This window comes from Centroberyx affinis, unplaced genomic scaffold (assembly GCF_046629955.1).
Source record: "Centroberyx affinis isolate AG114_WGS23_722 - 3 ecotype Tasmania unplaced genomic scaffold, CSIRO-AGI_Caff_v1 ptg001119l_1, whole genome shotgun sequence".
NCBI classification, from domain to species: domain Eukaryota; kingdom Metazoa; phylum Chordata; class Actinopteri; order Beryciformes; family Berycidae; genus Centroberyx; species Centroberyx affinis.
The window spans coordinates 77,501-92,731 of record NW_027279661.1 but is presented as its reverse complement, the minus strand read 5'-3'; the positions used below and the strand labels follow the sequence as shown (position 1 = coordinate 92,731).

The 15,231-nt window shown below is 42.0% G+C and overlaps 1 protein-coding gene across 1 annotated transcript; it reads left to right on the top strand.

Moving 5' to 3' along the window:
• The first annotated feature begins 1,208 nt into the window (after nucleotides 1-1,208).
• LOC139647829 (survival of motor neuron protein-like) lies at nucleotides 1,209-12,618 on the top strand. Its single transcript, XM_071523809.1, has 9 exons — nucleotides 1,209-1,315; nucleotides 1,509-1,586; nucleotides 2,266-2,430; nucleotides 2,993-3,175; nucleotides 4,006-4,200; nucleotides 6,103-6,255; nucleotides 7,167-7,313; nucleotides 8,903-8,954; nucleotides 12,160-12,618. The coding sequence occupies exons 1-8, from the start codon at nucleotides 1,259-1,261 to the stop codon at nucleotides 8,951-8,953; spliced, it is 1,029 nt and encodes a 342-aa protein (XP_071379910.1). The 5' UTR covers nucleotides 1,209-1,258; the 3' UTR covers nucleotide 8,954; nucleotides 12,160-12,618.
• The last annotated feature ends 2,613 nt before the right edge of the window (nucleotides 12,619-15,231 follow it).

Below are 15,231 nucleotides of genomic sequence, written 5' to 3'. Positions count from 1 at the left end.
GATTACAGGACACCACCATTTTACAAAACATACATCTTCCAGTGATACATATAAGAGCAAATAAATAAATAAATAAAATAAATTACCACATTATAAAGTACTAGCCTACTATATTTTTTCAAATAACATATTTGAAATAAGTTTCAAATGAATACTCAAATGAATACACTGAAAATAACTGCTACCAACTTACAGTTTATCTTGATAAAGAGCTTTTTTTCTCATCTCCAAGGTTTTCTCCAGGTAACTAACTAATCTAAATGTTTCATAAGCGAACAATTAATTATAATAATAATCATCATCATCATCATCATCATCATCAGCTCATCACACTTAGTGCGCATGGTTTAAAAAAAACTACATGTCCCAGCATGCCCCGTCCAGCTGGTTGCAAAATGTCACGTACATGCCATGGTAGATGCTCGCGGGAGTTTTGTAATTAACGCCGGTTGCAGTTGTCAAAAGATGCGTCAAGCTAGCAGGAACAACCACCAGAAGTTCGTAGATTTTGCCTTCAAAATAAAGGTAACAAGGTAACCGTATATTGATAATGGGGAAAATCTCCGTTATTAAAATCCCCAGGTGAAACTGTCAGTTGATCAATTGACTGATCTGACATTACAGGGCATCGTCATGGTTGCTAAATGAATAAGGTCATGGTGACAGTTGTTGTGTTTTGGTAATACACACTTTTGAATTTCATGGTAAGAAAGCACCTTTGATTTGAAATTGATTAAAAGCATATAATTCATCATGTTTTTAAAATAGAGTGAGTTATGATTCATGTTGGGGTTTACATTTTAATTACAAAAATCATTAAAGTATGATTAAAGTGGAGTTTCTAGAAAGCAAACATCCTTGCAAGTCGTCTGGTATAGATTTATCTGTGTGAATTGTTTGGCAGACCTTTATACAGTAGGCTACATTGCCTCTTATGGTATTTCAAATTCAAATTCAAATCAGCTTTATTGGCATGACAGAATAAGAGCATAGGCTATTTAATATATGCTGTGTAGAGGACATTTGGGAACAACAATTATTTCTTAATTTACTCCGGAATCCTCATGAAACGTACCTTTTACTTTCACTCTTGTACGGTATGATTTATATAACGTTTCAACCTGGTTTCAGAGAGTAGTTAGTACCAACAGTAACAGCTGTTTATTTTGAAATTTTTCACCGGAAGTTACCTTGTTGATTCTCGCCAACTTGACACTAATGTTGTCAATGTTCGTTTGTGAAATTGTGCTTTTAACAAATGACAGTTATGGCTGACTGTGAAGAGAATATTGTTTTCCGAGCAAATGGAGAGGGGGTATGTTTCATCTCTGCGTTTGCGTTTATCACGAAAACTGACAACAAGCTAATATCGGCTAAGTTAACTAACAAGTCAACGTTAACTCAGCACACCGGGGAACAGTTGGCTAGCTAGCTGCTAATATCTAACGTTAGTTGCCAGCTTGCTAGCTTGTGAATTCTTGGTACCTAAACTTTTCTCCTCTCCACAGGACAGGGCGGCCGCAGCGGTTGCAAAAGATGACTTGGCCCTCGTAAAAGCCTATGAAAACGCCATCAAGCCGTGTCAGGTTCAGTTGAGATTTCACATTTCGAAGTGTGATTGCAACTGCAGCAGAAATAACGTTAAAGTAACGTTACAGTTTCTCCCGTAACGTTACTTTTACTGTACAAGGCTGCCAGCTAGCAACGGTTGAGCTTCAATACCTGCCGTTCTACCTGTTAGGAAAGATCGATATGCCAAGCTCCATTTTATAATTATATCAATTCAAAGTGACCTTACTTTTCTACACTAGTACATACCCGGTAGAACATGATTTAAAACGTTATAGAAATAATTTGGGCATGCTGATAAATTCGGCATATAGACGGTCCACAAAGCAGTACTGTATTTTAACAAAATCTCAACTTTTAAAATTTGTTCAATCTACTCGATAACGCCCACTACGGTCTATTCTGTTTGGACGAAGACTGGCCAACCAGTCATAAAAGGTGAAGTTTTACTGAAATGAGTCCTGCTTTATGTGTTGGATGTATGCCGAATTGAAGAGTGGATCCAACAGTCCTTTAAACGTATTAAGCCATGTTCTATTAGGTTATACTGCTGTCGATAAACAAGGCAACTTATTTGCTGCCAGATTTTTGAATGCACTTTGGCATGACGTGTCTCCATACCAGAGAAAATGGCATGAATCAGGGCTAGCCGCGTTTACGTGATTCTGAATTCCCGATGTTTCTTCCTCTGTATAGGCAGCTGATGTAAAAGACAGCGCAGCCTCCACAGAGACAGACAGCAGAGAGGCGCAGGGAGACAGGCAGGCAGACAGACAGGCAGACAGGGAGGGAGACGGGCAGCAGGCGGCCGATGGAGAGACGCCCTGCCCGGCTGCAGCGGAGACCAGCGCCCCGTCAAAGGTAACGGCTGAGTCAAGTCTGGAAACCAGTTCATTGAGGTCTTACTTTAATCTGAATAACTCACTGCAGCTTTTTAGTTCCCAAAGTTGTCATGTTAGTCCCATTCCTCTTTTATATGTGGGAGAATGACTAACTTCTTTTTACAGCATCATTTTGGTGTCCTGTTTGAGATGTTCTCACTGCTGACATGCTATTGCTACAGTTTAATTACATTATATACAGTACTGTGCAAAAGTCTAGGCACCCAAGAGTTTTTATATACATTGTGTCTTAGATGTTTATTCATTTTTTTCTGCATTCGTGTGTCAGTAGACTTCTCTTTATAGTAATTTTTTTGATATTTAGAAACTTTTCATTTAATTATTTTTGAAAGCATCTTCGCTTTACTTTTTTTCTTTTACATGTGCCGAAGACTTTTGCACAGTACTGTACATTAAAACATAAAATTACTTTTGAATGTCAGTTGCACCTGTCTGTCTGTCTCACTCTCTCTCTCTCTCTGTTTCTCTCTCTCTCTTTCTCTCTGTCTCTCTCTCTCTGTCTCTCTCTCTCTCTCTGTCAGTGGGCGATCGGGGCCCAGTGTCAGGCGGTGTGGTCGGAGGACGGCCGTCTCTACACCGGCTCGGTGGTTTGGACGGACGGGCAGCGCTGCAGGATCCGGTTCGATGGTTACGGTAACGAGGAGGAGATGGAGCTGAGCGCTCTGAAGAGTCCGGAGGCTGCAGAGCCGCAGAGAGACAGACGGGTCAGTCTTCTGCCTTTTTTTGCTGTGAAGGAATTGAAGCTGCCCCCCTGTCTCACAAATGTAAAGCCAGTCAATAATGTAATTCTTGTAATCCACAACAGACTAATCCATTGACAAACTCCTGATAATTCATAATTCAGTGAAGACAGACAACTACAGGCTGGGAAATCACCAGTCAGCCAACCAAACACTGTTGAATGTTAGTTTGTGTCTGGTACATTAGTGTAGTCCAGTGGTTCTCAACCTTTTTGCTTGTGATCCCTTAAAATTAAGTGATTCCTACTCACGACACCCCCCCCCCCCCAACACACACACATATCATGCATATACACAGTTCAACATGTTTCTTTCTTAGCCCATAAATCATCTGGCGACACCCCAGGGGTGTCCTGACCCCTAGGTTGAGAACCACTGGTCTAGTCTACAGGGAACCAACCATCAGTTGTAGTCTGCTGTGCCAAGATCTAAAAACTGTGTTTCCCCTGGCGGTGTGTGTGTTCAGTTTCACACCATGGAAGAAAATTACGATCATTTAGTTATTGTTTTCCTATCGGTGGCTTTTCAACGTTTTAAAAACCTGCCTGTCCATCATGATAATTTCCTTAACACACACACAGCAAGGACAAAACGAGGACACACCACCGGGAGAAACACAATTTTAGGGGATACAGCTTTTGGCACCTGTAAGTTTGGTCTTTAATTGGAGTCCTGTTCTATTCTAAACATGTAGTTGGCTGGTGAAACGGTGAAAGTGTCTGGTTTATTGGAGCAGCAGTGAGTTTGCTGCCAGCCTGGCTGTGTGTCAGTCAGTCTGGTCCTGGTTGTTCCAGGTGTGGAAGGCGGGCTCCCGGTGTCGCGCCGTCTATTCGGAGGACGGCCTGGTTTACCCGGGGGTGTTGGTCCGGGTTCGAGGGGAGCGCTGCACCGTTCGCTTCGACAACTACAACAACGAGGAGGAACAAGACCTGATCGACCTGCTGGCCCCCGACGAGCTCAACGGACCCAGCAGAGCCGCTTCAGCCAGGGTAAGACCGGGGTAAGACTGGGGTAAGACCGGGGTTAGACCAGGGGAAGACCAGGGTTAGACTGGGGTTAGGGTTAGGCTTAGACTGGAGTAAGACTAGGGGAAGACCGGGATAAAACCGGGGTTAGACCAGGATTTGCTGGCCCAGGCCTGGAGGAGTCTGAAATTTTGATAATCGTTGGAATTATCCCTGTTGCTGCTCAGTTCAGCTGCAACGTCAAACTCTTTTCCCAGACGAGCGACGGAGGAGAATATTCCTCCACCACCACTTCCTCCATATCTCATTAATATTCAAATAAGCTCCCCGCCAAACTTTTGGTTTGTTAATTACAGCGTAGATTAGCCTTTGTTGTTAAAAACACACGAAAGAGAGAGAGAGAGGCGTGTGTTGAGGTCGAGTTCTGATTGGATTTCCCACTCTGACGTGTGAAAGTCGTTTTTAATCCGCAGCAACGGAGAAATCAGCTGATCGGCTTTTCTAGGCAGAGAAACAACTGCAGATTCTCTCAGTTTCCTGTTACACCAACAATGGCTAAAAAAAACGTTTTAGTCGGTTATCCCTTTAAATATGAAAGTGAGTCAGTCTCTCACCTGCAGGCCGGCGGCTGGAAGCCGAGTCTCACCAGCAGCTCAGGCTGGAAGAGGAGAGAGGAGAGTCAGGGAGAGAAGAGAGGAGGAGAGAGAGAGAGAGAGAGGGAGAGGAGGCCGGCGTGGAGAGAGGAGCCGCCCGCCGCCTCGGTGAGTCTGAACAGCCAGCTGCTGCTGCCGCTCACTGCAGGAACACAGACAGCTTTGGGGAAAAGATCCTGTTGGTCAGTTCAGTCGTTAAGTGATGAGAACACAGACACCAAATCCACCCACCTGCCCCCGGCTTCCAGAGCTGAATCAGCTTTTTAAATGAGCGCTGTATCCCAATTTGTGTGTTTGTATGATACATCCACATGCTGTGTTTCACCAGAGGGGTCAGAGGTCAGAGGTCAGGGCAGCAGGGAGGCCAGGCAGGGCTTCAGGTTTACTTTAAGTACAGGACTCGGCCTGATATGAACATTTCATAGTACGATTATCTTGACCAAAGTTATCTCGATATATGATATTATCTTGATAATTATTCAAAAGATGAAAACTTTAAAAACAGTGCTGTAATATGCTTCAATTATTAAAAAAATAATTTGTCATATCAATCACAAGACATTTGACTTCAATAACAAAATTATATAATGCTGGTTTAGCTTGTAGAAACTAAGGATAGTTTTAAACAACACTAATAAAAAGCCAAATAACAGCATCTAAAATCAGTCAAATGATTCAACTGGTCTGCATCCACTTTAACTCAGTCAGCAACATGAATATATATTGATATTAGAGGGCTTCTCCTTTTGGAGAAAATAAAACATCAGTGATGACAGACGAGTCGCAGGAATAAAATGAAAAAGAATTATGGGAAATCCAAATCAAGAAGCTGGCTGGAGTCTACAGGAAGGAAAACACTCACAAATGAGATTCATCCACTGGCTGCTGTGGGGATTAGGCTTGGGCCGCTATTCGATATTATCAAGTATCGCGATATTTCGTGAATATCACGATATTCCCGCAGTATCGGCTATAGCCTAGTGGGGATTGAACCTGTGATGTTACAGATACGGGACGATCTTAAACACATTCTTAAAATACCTGCAGATGTCATGAATCATGCTGTCTAACTGAAAACGGTTAAATGCCGCATTATAAGTCTTCAATTCTTTAGTCTTGGTCTTTAAAATGTTTTTTCTCACTCAGACTTATATTCTTACAGGTGTACTTCCACGGTTATTTCATTTGCCGAATTGGTCTCATATTTTATTTCAGCTGTTACGAAAAAGGTTTTAAAAACTCTTTAATTAAGGTTGTACTGTTGTTTGTGCAGGTTAAAGAAAGGCCCAGTTACCTGAATAAAGCAGAGAAAGATCCAGGAGACAACAGGAGAGGAAACTTCCAGAGAGACGGAGCAGAGAAACCAGCCGGCAGCCTGTTCTCCCTTTTCCCTCCGGTTCCTCCTCCTCCGAACCCCGGCTCAGCGGTGAGGCTCTGCCGGGTTCCCACAGGCTCCAGGCCACTGGGGGCTTAGGTTCAGTATGTCATGTACTGTATGTAGGCTGTGTATGAAAAACTGCCCTGGGCAATATGCCGGTCTGCACTTCACTCATGTTAATTCTCTGAGTGCTGAACACTTTCTGTATGGAAACATGTTCAGGAAACAGAATTTAAATTCAGTCGGAACAAATCTCATCACTTTCAATCTAAGTCATTTACACAAACACAAGATCTCAAGTCAAGACTTTAGAAACTAGGGCTGCAACTAACGATTATTTTCATTGTCGATTAATCTGACGATTATTTTCTCGATTAATCGATTAGTTGTTTGGTCTATAAAATGTCAGAAAATGGTGAAAAATGTGGATCAGTGTTTCCCAAAGCCCAAGATGACGTCCTCAAATGTCTTGTTTTGTCCACAACCCAAAGATATTCAGTTTACTGTCATAGAGGAGGAAAGAAACCAGAAAATATTCACATTTAAGAAGCTGGAATCAGAGAATTTTGACTTATTTTTCTTAAAAAATTACTCAAAACGATTAATCGATTATCAAAGTAGTTGGCGATTGATAGTTGACAACTAATCGATTAATCTTTGTCTCAAGTCTCAAGTCTTCTCTTCATGCATCAAGTCAAGTCAACTGTGATTCGAGTCTAAGTCATGTGACTCCAGTCTCCACCTCACCTAACCTAAAAGATTAGTCCAATCCATTATTTGTATTTCAAAAGGCAGCTACTGTACTTTTTTTTCCATCAAAGGATCAAAGAAACACAGTAAAACCTTTAATTAAAAAATGCTCATTTGATTTTCTGCGTCACATTATGACGTAACAATGTTAACACGGTGCTTGTTTTCAAAGCGTGTCCCAGCTGTCCTGACCGTGTGTTCCTCTGCAGGAGTTTGTGTCCTTCGTCCCTCCTCCTCCTCCTCCTCCTCCTCCTCCTCTCTGGGCGTCCGGCGGTCGCTTGGACGTCGACACGGCGACGCTGTCGGCCATGTTGATGTCCTGGTACATGTGTGGCTTCCACACCGGCAGCTACATGGTACACACACACACACACACACACACACACACACACACACCTTTCTTTCTCTTTCTTTGTCTTTCTGTCTGTCTTCCATGGTCTTTTCTTTCTTTCTCTTTTTGTCTTTTTGTCTTTCTTTCTTTCTTTCTTTCTTTGTCTCTGCCCCTCTCTCTCTCTCTCTCTCTCTCTTTCTTTCAGTTTGTGTTTCTCCAGAGAAGTTGAACTGTTCCCAGTCTGCTGGTTTCCACTGAGCAGCTGAGGGAGAGGAGAGTGTTTTCATTCTCTTTCTCCGGCTGCTCTGTGGATTCGAACCGGCAACCTTCCGGTCTCAGTCCGCCCCGTCACATGATCACATGATCACATGATCACATGATCACATGATCACTGCTGAGAAAGATTCTGAAGAGGAAAGATTATGATATTTTGAGTTATAGTCTGTTGTTGGTCACATTATGGATTAAAGATTCTCCATGTATCCTTCAGCCTCTGCAGTGTGATCTGACCCTCTGCAGCCTCATCATGTCAGGACTCTGCTTCATTTACATGTTACAGTATGAACGTTCTGTGTCTCTGATGCTGAACATGTGACACGTGTTTCCTCTGATACTGAACATGTGACACGTGTTTCCTCTGATACTGAACATGTGACACGTGTTTCCTCTGATACTGAACATGTGACACGTGTTTCCTCTGATACTGAACATGTGACACGTGTTTCCTCTGATACTGAACATGTGACACGCGTTTCCTCTGATACTGAACATGTGAACACGTGTTTCCTCTGATACTGAACATGTGACACGCGTTTCCTCTGATACTGAACATGTGAACACGCGTTTCCTCTGATGCTGAACATGTGAACACGCGTTTCCTCTGATACTGAACATGTGAACACGCGTTTCCTCTGATACTGAACATGTGAACACGCGTTTCCTCTGATACTGAACATGTGAACACACGTTTCCTCTGATACTGAACATGTGAACACGCGTTTCCTCTGATACTGAACATGTGAACACGCGTTTCCTCTGATACTGAACATGTGAACACGCGTTTCCTCTGATGCTGAACATGTGAACACGCGTTTCCTCTGATGCTGAACATGTGAACACGCGTTTCCTCTGATACTGAACATGTGAACACGCGTTTCCTCTGATACTGAACATGTGAACACGCGTTTCCTCTGATACTGAACATGTGAACACGCGTTTCCTCTGATACTGAACATGTGAACACGCGTTTCCTCTGATACTGAACATGTGAACACGCGTTTCCTCTGATACTGAACATGTGAACACGCGTTTCCTCTGATACTGAACATGTGAACACGCGTTTCCTCTGATGCTGAACATGTGACACGCGTTTCCTCTGATACTGTCTCTACTGTTTCTACTGTCGCTACTGTTTCTACTGTCTCTACTGTTTCTACTGTCTCTACTGTTTCTACTGTCTCTACTGTGAACATGTGAACACGTGTTTCCTCTGATACTGAACATGTGAACACGTGTTTCCTCTGATACTGAACATGTGAACACGCGTTTCCTCTGATACTGAACATGTGAACACGTGTTTCCTCTGATACTGAACATGTGAACACGTGTTTTCAGGCTCAGCAGCAGTCCAGAACCAGCTCCAGACCGTCCAGCTGCAAGGACTGAGGTAACAACATCCAGACAGGAAGACTTTCACTGTCTCTACTGTCTCTACTGTCTCTACTGTCTCTACTGTCTCTACCGTCTCTACCGTCTCTACTGTCTCTACCGTCTCTACTGTCTCTACCGTCTCTACTGTCTCTACTGTCTCTACTGTTTCTACTGTCTCTACCGTCTCTACCGTCTCTACTGTCTCTACCGTCTCTACTGTCTCTACTGTCTCTACCGTCTCTACTGTCGCTACTGTCTCTACTGTCTCTACTGTCTCTACTGTCGCTACGGTTTCTACTGTCTCTACTGTCTCTACGGTCTCTACTGTCTCTACTGTCGCTACTGTTTCTACGGTTTCTACTGTCTCTACTGTCTTTACTGTCTTTACTGTCTCAGCTGTCGCTACTGTCTCTGTTTCTACTACTGTCTCTGTTTCTGCTGTCTCTGTTTCTACTGTCTCTACTGTTGCTACTGTTTCTGTTTCTACTGTCTCTACTGTTTCTACTGTCGCTACTGTCTCTACTTTTGCTACTGTCTCTATCTCTATTGTTGCTACTGTCTCTGTTTCTACTGTCCCTACTGTCTCCACCGTCGCTACTGTGTTTACTGTCGCTACTGTCTCTACTGTTTCTATTGTCTCTACTTTTGCACTGTCTCTGCTGTCTCTACTATCTCTACTGTCTCTACTGTTTCTACTATCTCTACTGTTGCTACTGTCTCTACTATCTCTACTGTTTCTACTATCTCTACTGTCGCTACTGTCTCTACTGTTTCTACTATCTCTACTGTTTCTACTGTCTCTGCTGTTTCTACTGTCGCTACTGTTGCTACTGTCTCTACTATCTCTACTGTTTCTACTATCTCTACTGTTTCTACTGTCTCTACTGTTTCTACTGTCCCTACTGTCTCCACCGTCGCTACTGTGTTTACTGTCGCTACTGTCTCTACTGTTTCTACTGTCTCTACTTTTGCACTGTCTCTGCTGTCTCTACTATCTCTACTGTCTCTACTGTTTCTACTATCTCTACTGTTGCTACTGTCTCTACTATCTCTACTGTTTCTACTTTCTCTACTGTCGCTACTGTCTCTACTGTCTCTACTGTTTCTACTATCTCTACTGTTTCTACTGTCTCTGCTGTTTCTACTGTCGCTACTGTTGCTACTGTCTCTACTATCTCTACTGTTTCTACTATCTCTACTGTTTCTACTGTCTCTACTGTTGCTACTGTCTTTACTGTCTCAACTGTCGCTACTGTCTCTACTGTTGCTGTTGTCTCTGTTTCTACTGTCTCTACTGTCTCTGTTTCAGCTGTCTCTGTTTCTACTGTCTCTACTGTCGCTACTGTCTTCACTGTCTCAACTGTCGCTACTGTCTCTACTGTTGCTATTGTCTCTGTTTCTACTGTCTCCACTGTCTCTGTTTCTGCTGTCTCTATTGTTGCTACTGTCTCTGTTTCTACTGTTTCTACTGTCGCTACTGTCTCTACTTTTGCTACTGTCTCTGTTTCTACTGTCTCTGTCTCTATTGTTGCTACTTTCTCTGTTTCTACTGTCTCTGTCTCTATTGTTGCTACTGTCTCTGTTTCTACTGTCTCTACTGTCCCTACTGTCTCCACCGTCGCTACTGTCTCTGCTGTCTCTACTGTCGCTACTGTCGCTACTGTCGCTACTGTCGCAACTGTCGCAACTGTCTCTACTGTCTCTACTGTTTCTACTATCTCTACTGTCGCTACTGTCTCTACTATCTCTACTGTTTCTACTATCTCTACTGTCGCTACTGTCTCTACTATCTCTACTGTCTCTACTGTCTCTACTGTTTCTATCTCTACTGTTTCAACTGTCTCTACTGTCGCTACTGTCTCTACTATCTCTACTATCTACTGTCTCTACTGTTTCAACTGTCTCTACTGTCGCTACTGTCTCTATTATCTCTACTGTTTCAACTGTCTACTGTCGCTACTGTCTCTACTGTTTCAACTGTCTCTACTGTTTCTACTATCTCTACTGTCGCTACTGTCTCGACTATCTCTACTGTCTCTACTGTCTCTACTGTTTCTATCTCTACTGTTTCAACTGTCTCTACTATCTCTACTATCTACTGTCTCTACTGTTTCAACTGTCTCTACTGTTTCTACTGTCTCTACTGTTTCAACTGTCTACTGTTTCTACTGTCTCTACTGTTTCAAGTGTCTCTACTGTCTATATTGTCTCTACTGTCAGACAAATGTATGGAGTTGCAGTACTATGCAAAAATCTTCAGCTCATGTAAAAAGTTCTTTAAAGTGAAGATGCTTTCAAAAATAATGAAATGAAATGTTTCTAAATATAGAAATTGACAAAATGTATATAAAAAAATCTAGGGTGCCTGAGACGTCTGCACAGTACTGTATGTATTATATATTAAGCAAAGTAACAGCCTGTCATACACAGATGACACAATGTTCTCCAACCAATTTAAAATAGTTGGTATAGAGTGAAATATATTTTCTACTGTAAGCACATTTGCAAATTCAGTGTGCTTCACATAAAACCAGAAAAAATACATAAAATGACATTAAAAAGAAAGAAAGAAAGATAAAATAGGTAAAACATAAATAAAAGAAATAAATAATAAAGATAATAACACCTGTTTCATACAGATGATTTAGCAGAAGGCCACAGAGAGAAGGAATGTTTTAGCTGACAGTGGGAACATCTCAGAGCTTCTGGAAGTTTATTCCAGTAACTGGGAGCAGAATAACTAAAAGCAGCTTCAGCAGATTTAGGTTTCATCCTGAGAAACAGCCGACAGACGGTCCAGAGGAGCTCAGAGGTCTGGCTGCAGGATCTGTAAGAAACATTTAAAACGGCTCATGAATCCAGAGTCCAGCTTCAGGTTCAGGTTCAGGTTCAGGTGAGAGTCGAGACACAACGAGTCCGTCCCTCCGCTGTCAGCGGGGCGGTTTGTCCAGACGGGGCGCTGTGATGTCACCCATCACCACTGTCCCCATAGCAGTGACCGGACGTCCAGCAACCAGGATGTAAAGCAGAAGTCAGTCCTGAACGAGACCTCAGACCGTCTGCCTGTCCCATCTGGACTTCCTCCTGACCAGGGGCAGGACGCTTCTTTTATTTCAGTGAAGAAGAGTTCAGATCTGCAAACTGAGCGCGCTCATCAGTCTGTCATAGCTCTATTTTGTTGTTTGTTTATTTGTTTTGATTTGTTTTTGTTTTTTTTCAAGGTTCTGCGTTGCAGCCAGAGGGATTATGGGAAGAGATGCTGCTGCTGCGATGGTTCAGATGGCAAGAGGAAGATTGTTCTTTTTTTTTAACCTTTTATTTATTTATTTTATTTGTTCCTGGTTTAATCTTCTCGGGGAAAAGGCAAAAACCTTGTAGAGAAGGAATTCTGTTTTCTGTGTTCAGATGGAGTTCCAGTGACGTTCTCATTTTCTGATCCTTGTTGTAAAAGTTGTTCCAAGCTGTTTGGTTTTTGTTTCATTCTTTAAAACACTCGACTGAAGAGTGCCGGGTTGTTTTCTACTTTAGTGTTTGTTTCTTTGTGGGAAACGTTGGAAGGCTTGATGTCAGTCAGAGGTGAAAACTCTGTTTTATTTATTGGTTCTGAGTTACTGAGATCTTCTTGTTTTGGAAAAAGTCTGATTGTCATTCATTTGTGAAAATGAAATGAATATATTCAGAGTAAAGACTATTTTGTTAATAAAAGAACGGTGATCACATTTTCTTTGTACTTCTTTCATCTTCCTCTTTGTCATTGTAAACACACTACACAGTGAATGGCGCCCTCTGGTGGTAAATATTGTAACATGTATGTTAAATATTGTAACATGTATGTTACAGCAGCAGCTGATGACAGGATCGTCTCCTCACATTATCATCCTGTTGATATTCACTGCACTGACACTGTGGTTAATGCAGATATTCTGTTTATTGTTACCTGGTTAACTCTAATCCCAGTCAGTAGAAACCCGAACATGACAGCTGCTTTATACTGATGATCAGCAGAATATTGATAACAGGGAAACTGTTGCTTTGTTTTTATTTCCTGTATAAAAAATGGTTTAAGGATTCATTCAGCAGCACATGAGCTCCAGTCTGCAATACTGTACAGCACCTGTAAACACACACTGCAGTACTGCTCACCTGTAAACACACTGCAGTACTGCTCACCTGTAAACACACTGCAGTACTGCTCACCTGTAAACACACTGCAGTACTGTTCACCTGTAAACACACTGCAGTACTGCTCACCTGTAAACACACTGCAGTACTGTTCACCTGTAAACACACTGCAGTACTGCTCACCTGTAAACACACTGCAGTACTGTTCACCTGTAAACACACACTGCAGTACTGCTCACCTACCTGTAAACACACTGCAGTACTGCTCACCTACCTGTAAACACACTGCAGTACTGCTCACTCACCTGTAAACACACTGCAGTACTGCTCACCTGTTAACACACTGCAGTACTGCTCACCTGTAAACACACTGCAGTACTGCTCACCTGTTAACACACTGCAGTACTGCTCACCTGTAAACACACTGCAGTACTGCTCACTCACCTGTAAACACACTGCAGTACTGCTCACTCACCTGTAAACACACTGCAGTACTGCTCACCTGTTAACACACTGCAGTACTGCTCACCTGTAAACACACTGCAGTACTGCTCACTCACCTGTAAACACACACTGAGCTGTTCACAGGGATATAAAAATATACAGGGAGCGCCAAGAGCAACAACAATAAAAAATAGAATAAAATAACAAAACAAAACGCCAGACAATGGACATCATCAATATGCAATACACTGTGAAATATGCATGTGCTGTGTATGGAGATGGCATTCAGCCTCAGTCCTGTGTGTGTGTGTGTGTGTGTGTGTGTCTGGAAATGTTCTCATTTCACTGCTGGTTGAAGTCGATCTTAAAATGAAATAATTAAACTTGTCCAACCCCTCACCATGTTAAACAGAAGGTTATATTTAATGCAGGGCTCCTGGTGATGGCTCCATGTTCAGGATATTAAAGCTTCTTGTGTACTTTGACGTAAACAGTGACACACACACACACACACACACACACACACACACACACACACACACACACACACACACACACACACACACACTGACCCGGAGGATCAGACCACACAGTGCTGCTCTGAATCCTTTTCTTAAAGGAACAATCCCCTAAAACTCTGTAGGCTAACTCTGTTAAATCAGCTGTTAGTGATGTTCTTTACATCTCTGTCTCCAGTTGTGTTTAGAGTTTGATATGAGAAAATGTTTCAGGATGTAAAACGTCAGGTTTTGGTGTCAGTCCCTCAGAATCAAAGAGCGAGGGCTTCTTTCTAGAGCCGCCATTTTGCACCGAGAGACGTTCAACAATCATACAGGGAGAAATCCATCAGAGAAGAGGAGAGAGACCAATTTCTCCACCACAGGAGCAGGAGAGAGACCAGCATGCAATGCAGCAGAGTCAATTTAATGTAGTTCCAGAAATCGACCCAAGATGGTGGGGGACAACATGTTTACTATTTGCTTGTTTCAACTGTCAAATAAAGGTGAAAATACCCCAAATCATCTAATCTTAATCTAATTAACTACATGCAGAAGTGTCAATTTCAGTTTAGTTTCGGTTCATTTTGGGAGGTTTGGTAGTCTTAGTTTAGTTTTAATTTATTCATTTATTTTACAAATGTTTATTTTTAGTTTAGTTTTTATTTAGTTTCTGTTCTAGTTTTAGTATTTTTTTAAAGGTAGAAGAAGAAGTTCACAATATTGTGTGTATGTTTGCAGCAGATAGGCCTATTGTGCCATACAAACAATTAATTGTAAGTTCTTTTTAAAATGTATTTACATAATTTGTCAACGATTAAAGTATTTAATCTTGAAGAGACGGTGTCATTTCCACCAGTAGTGTCTGAAACATATTTCTTTTTTTTTTGTAATTCAAATTTTTATTGTTTCAACCTGTATGGTACATGGCAGTGCAGTTATACATTCCTTGTGGTTTACATTACAAATGAAAATTGGCATACATCTCAAAAAACAATAGAAAGCAACTAAACACATAAATAAATGAATAGGAATGGAATCCGTACGTAGGGCATATTATAAGTTTGTCAATTTCATATAGTTCCAGAAATCGACCCAAGGTGCCTCTTTCCTCTTTGCACTATTCATGAAGCGTATTTCTAATGATTTTCCTTCGCTCCACCTCAGCTCCTGTGCAGCAGAGCGGCTCTCTCTGCCCTCTGACCTCTGACCCCGCAGGTCAGAGGGAGG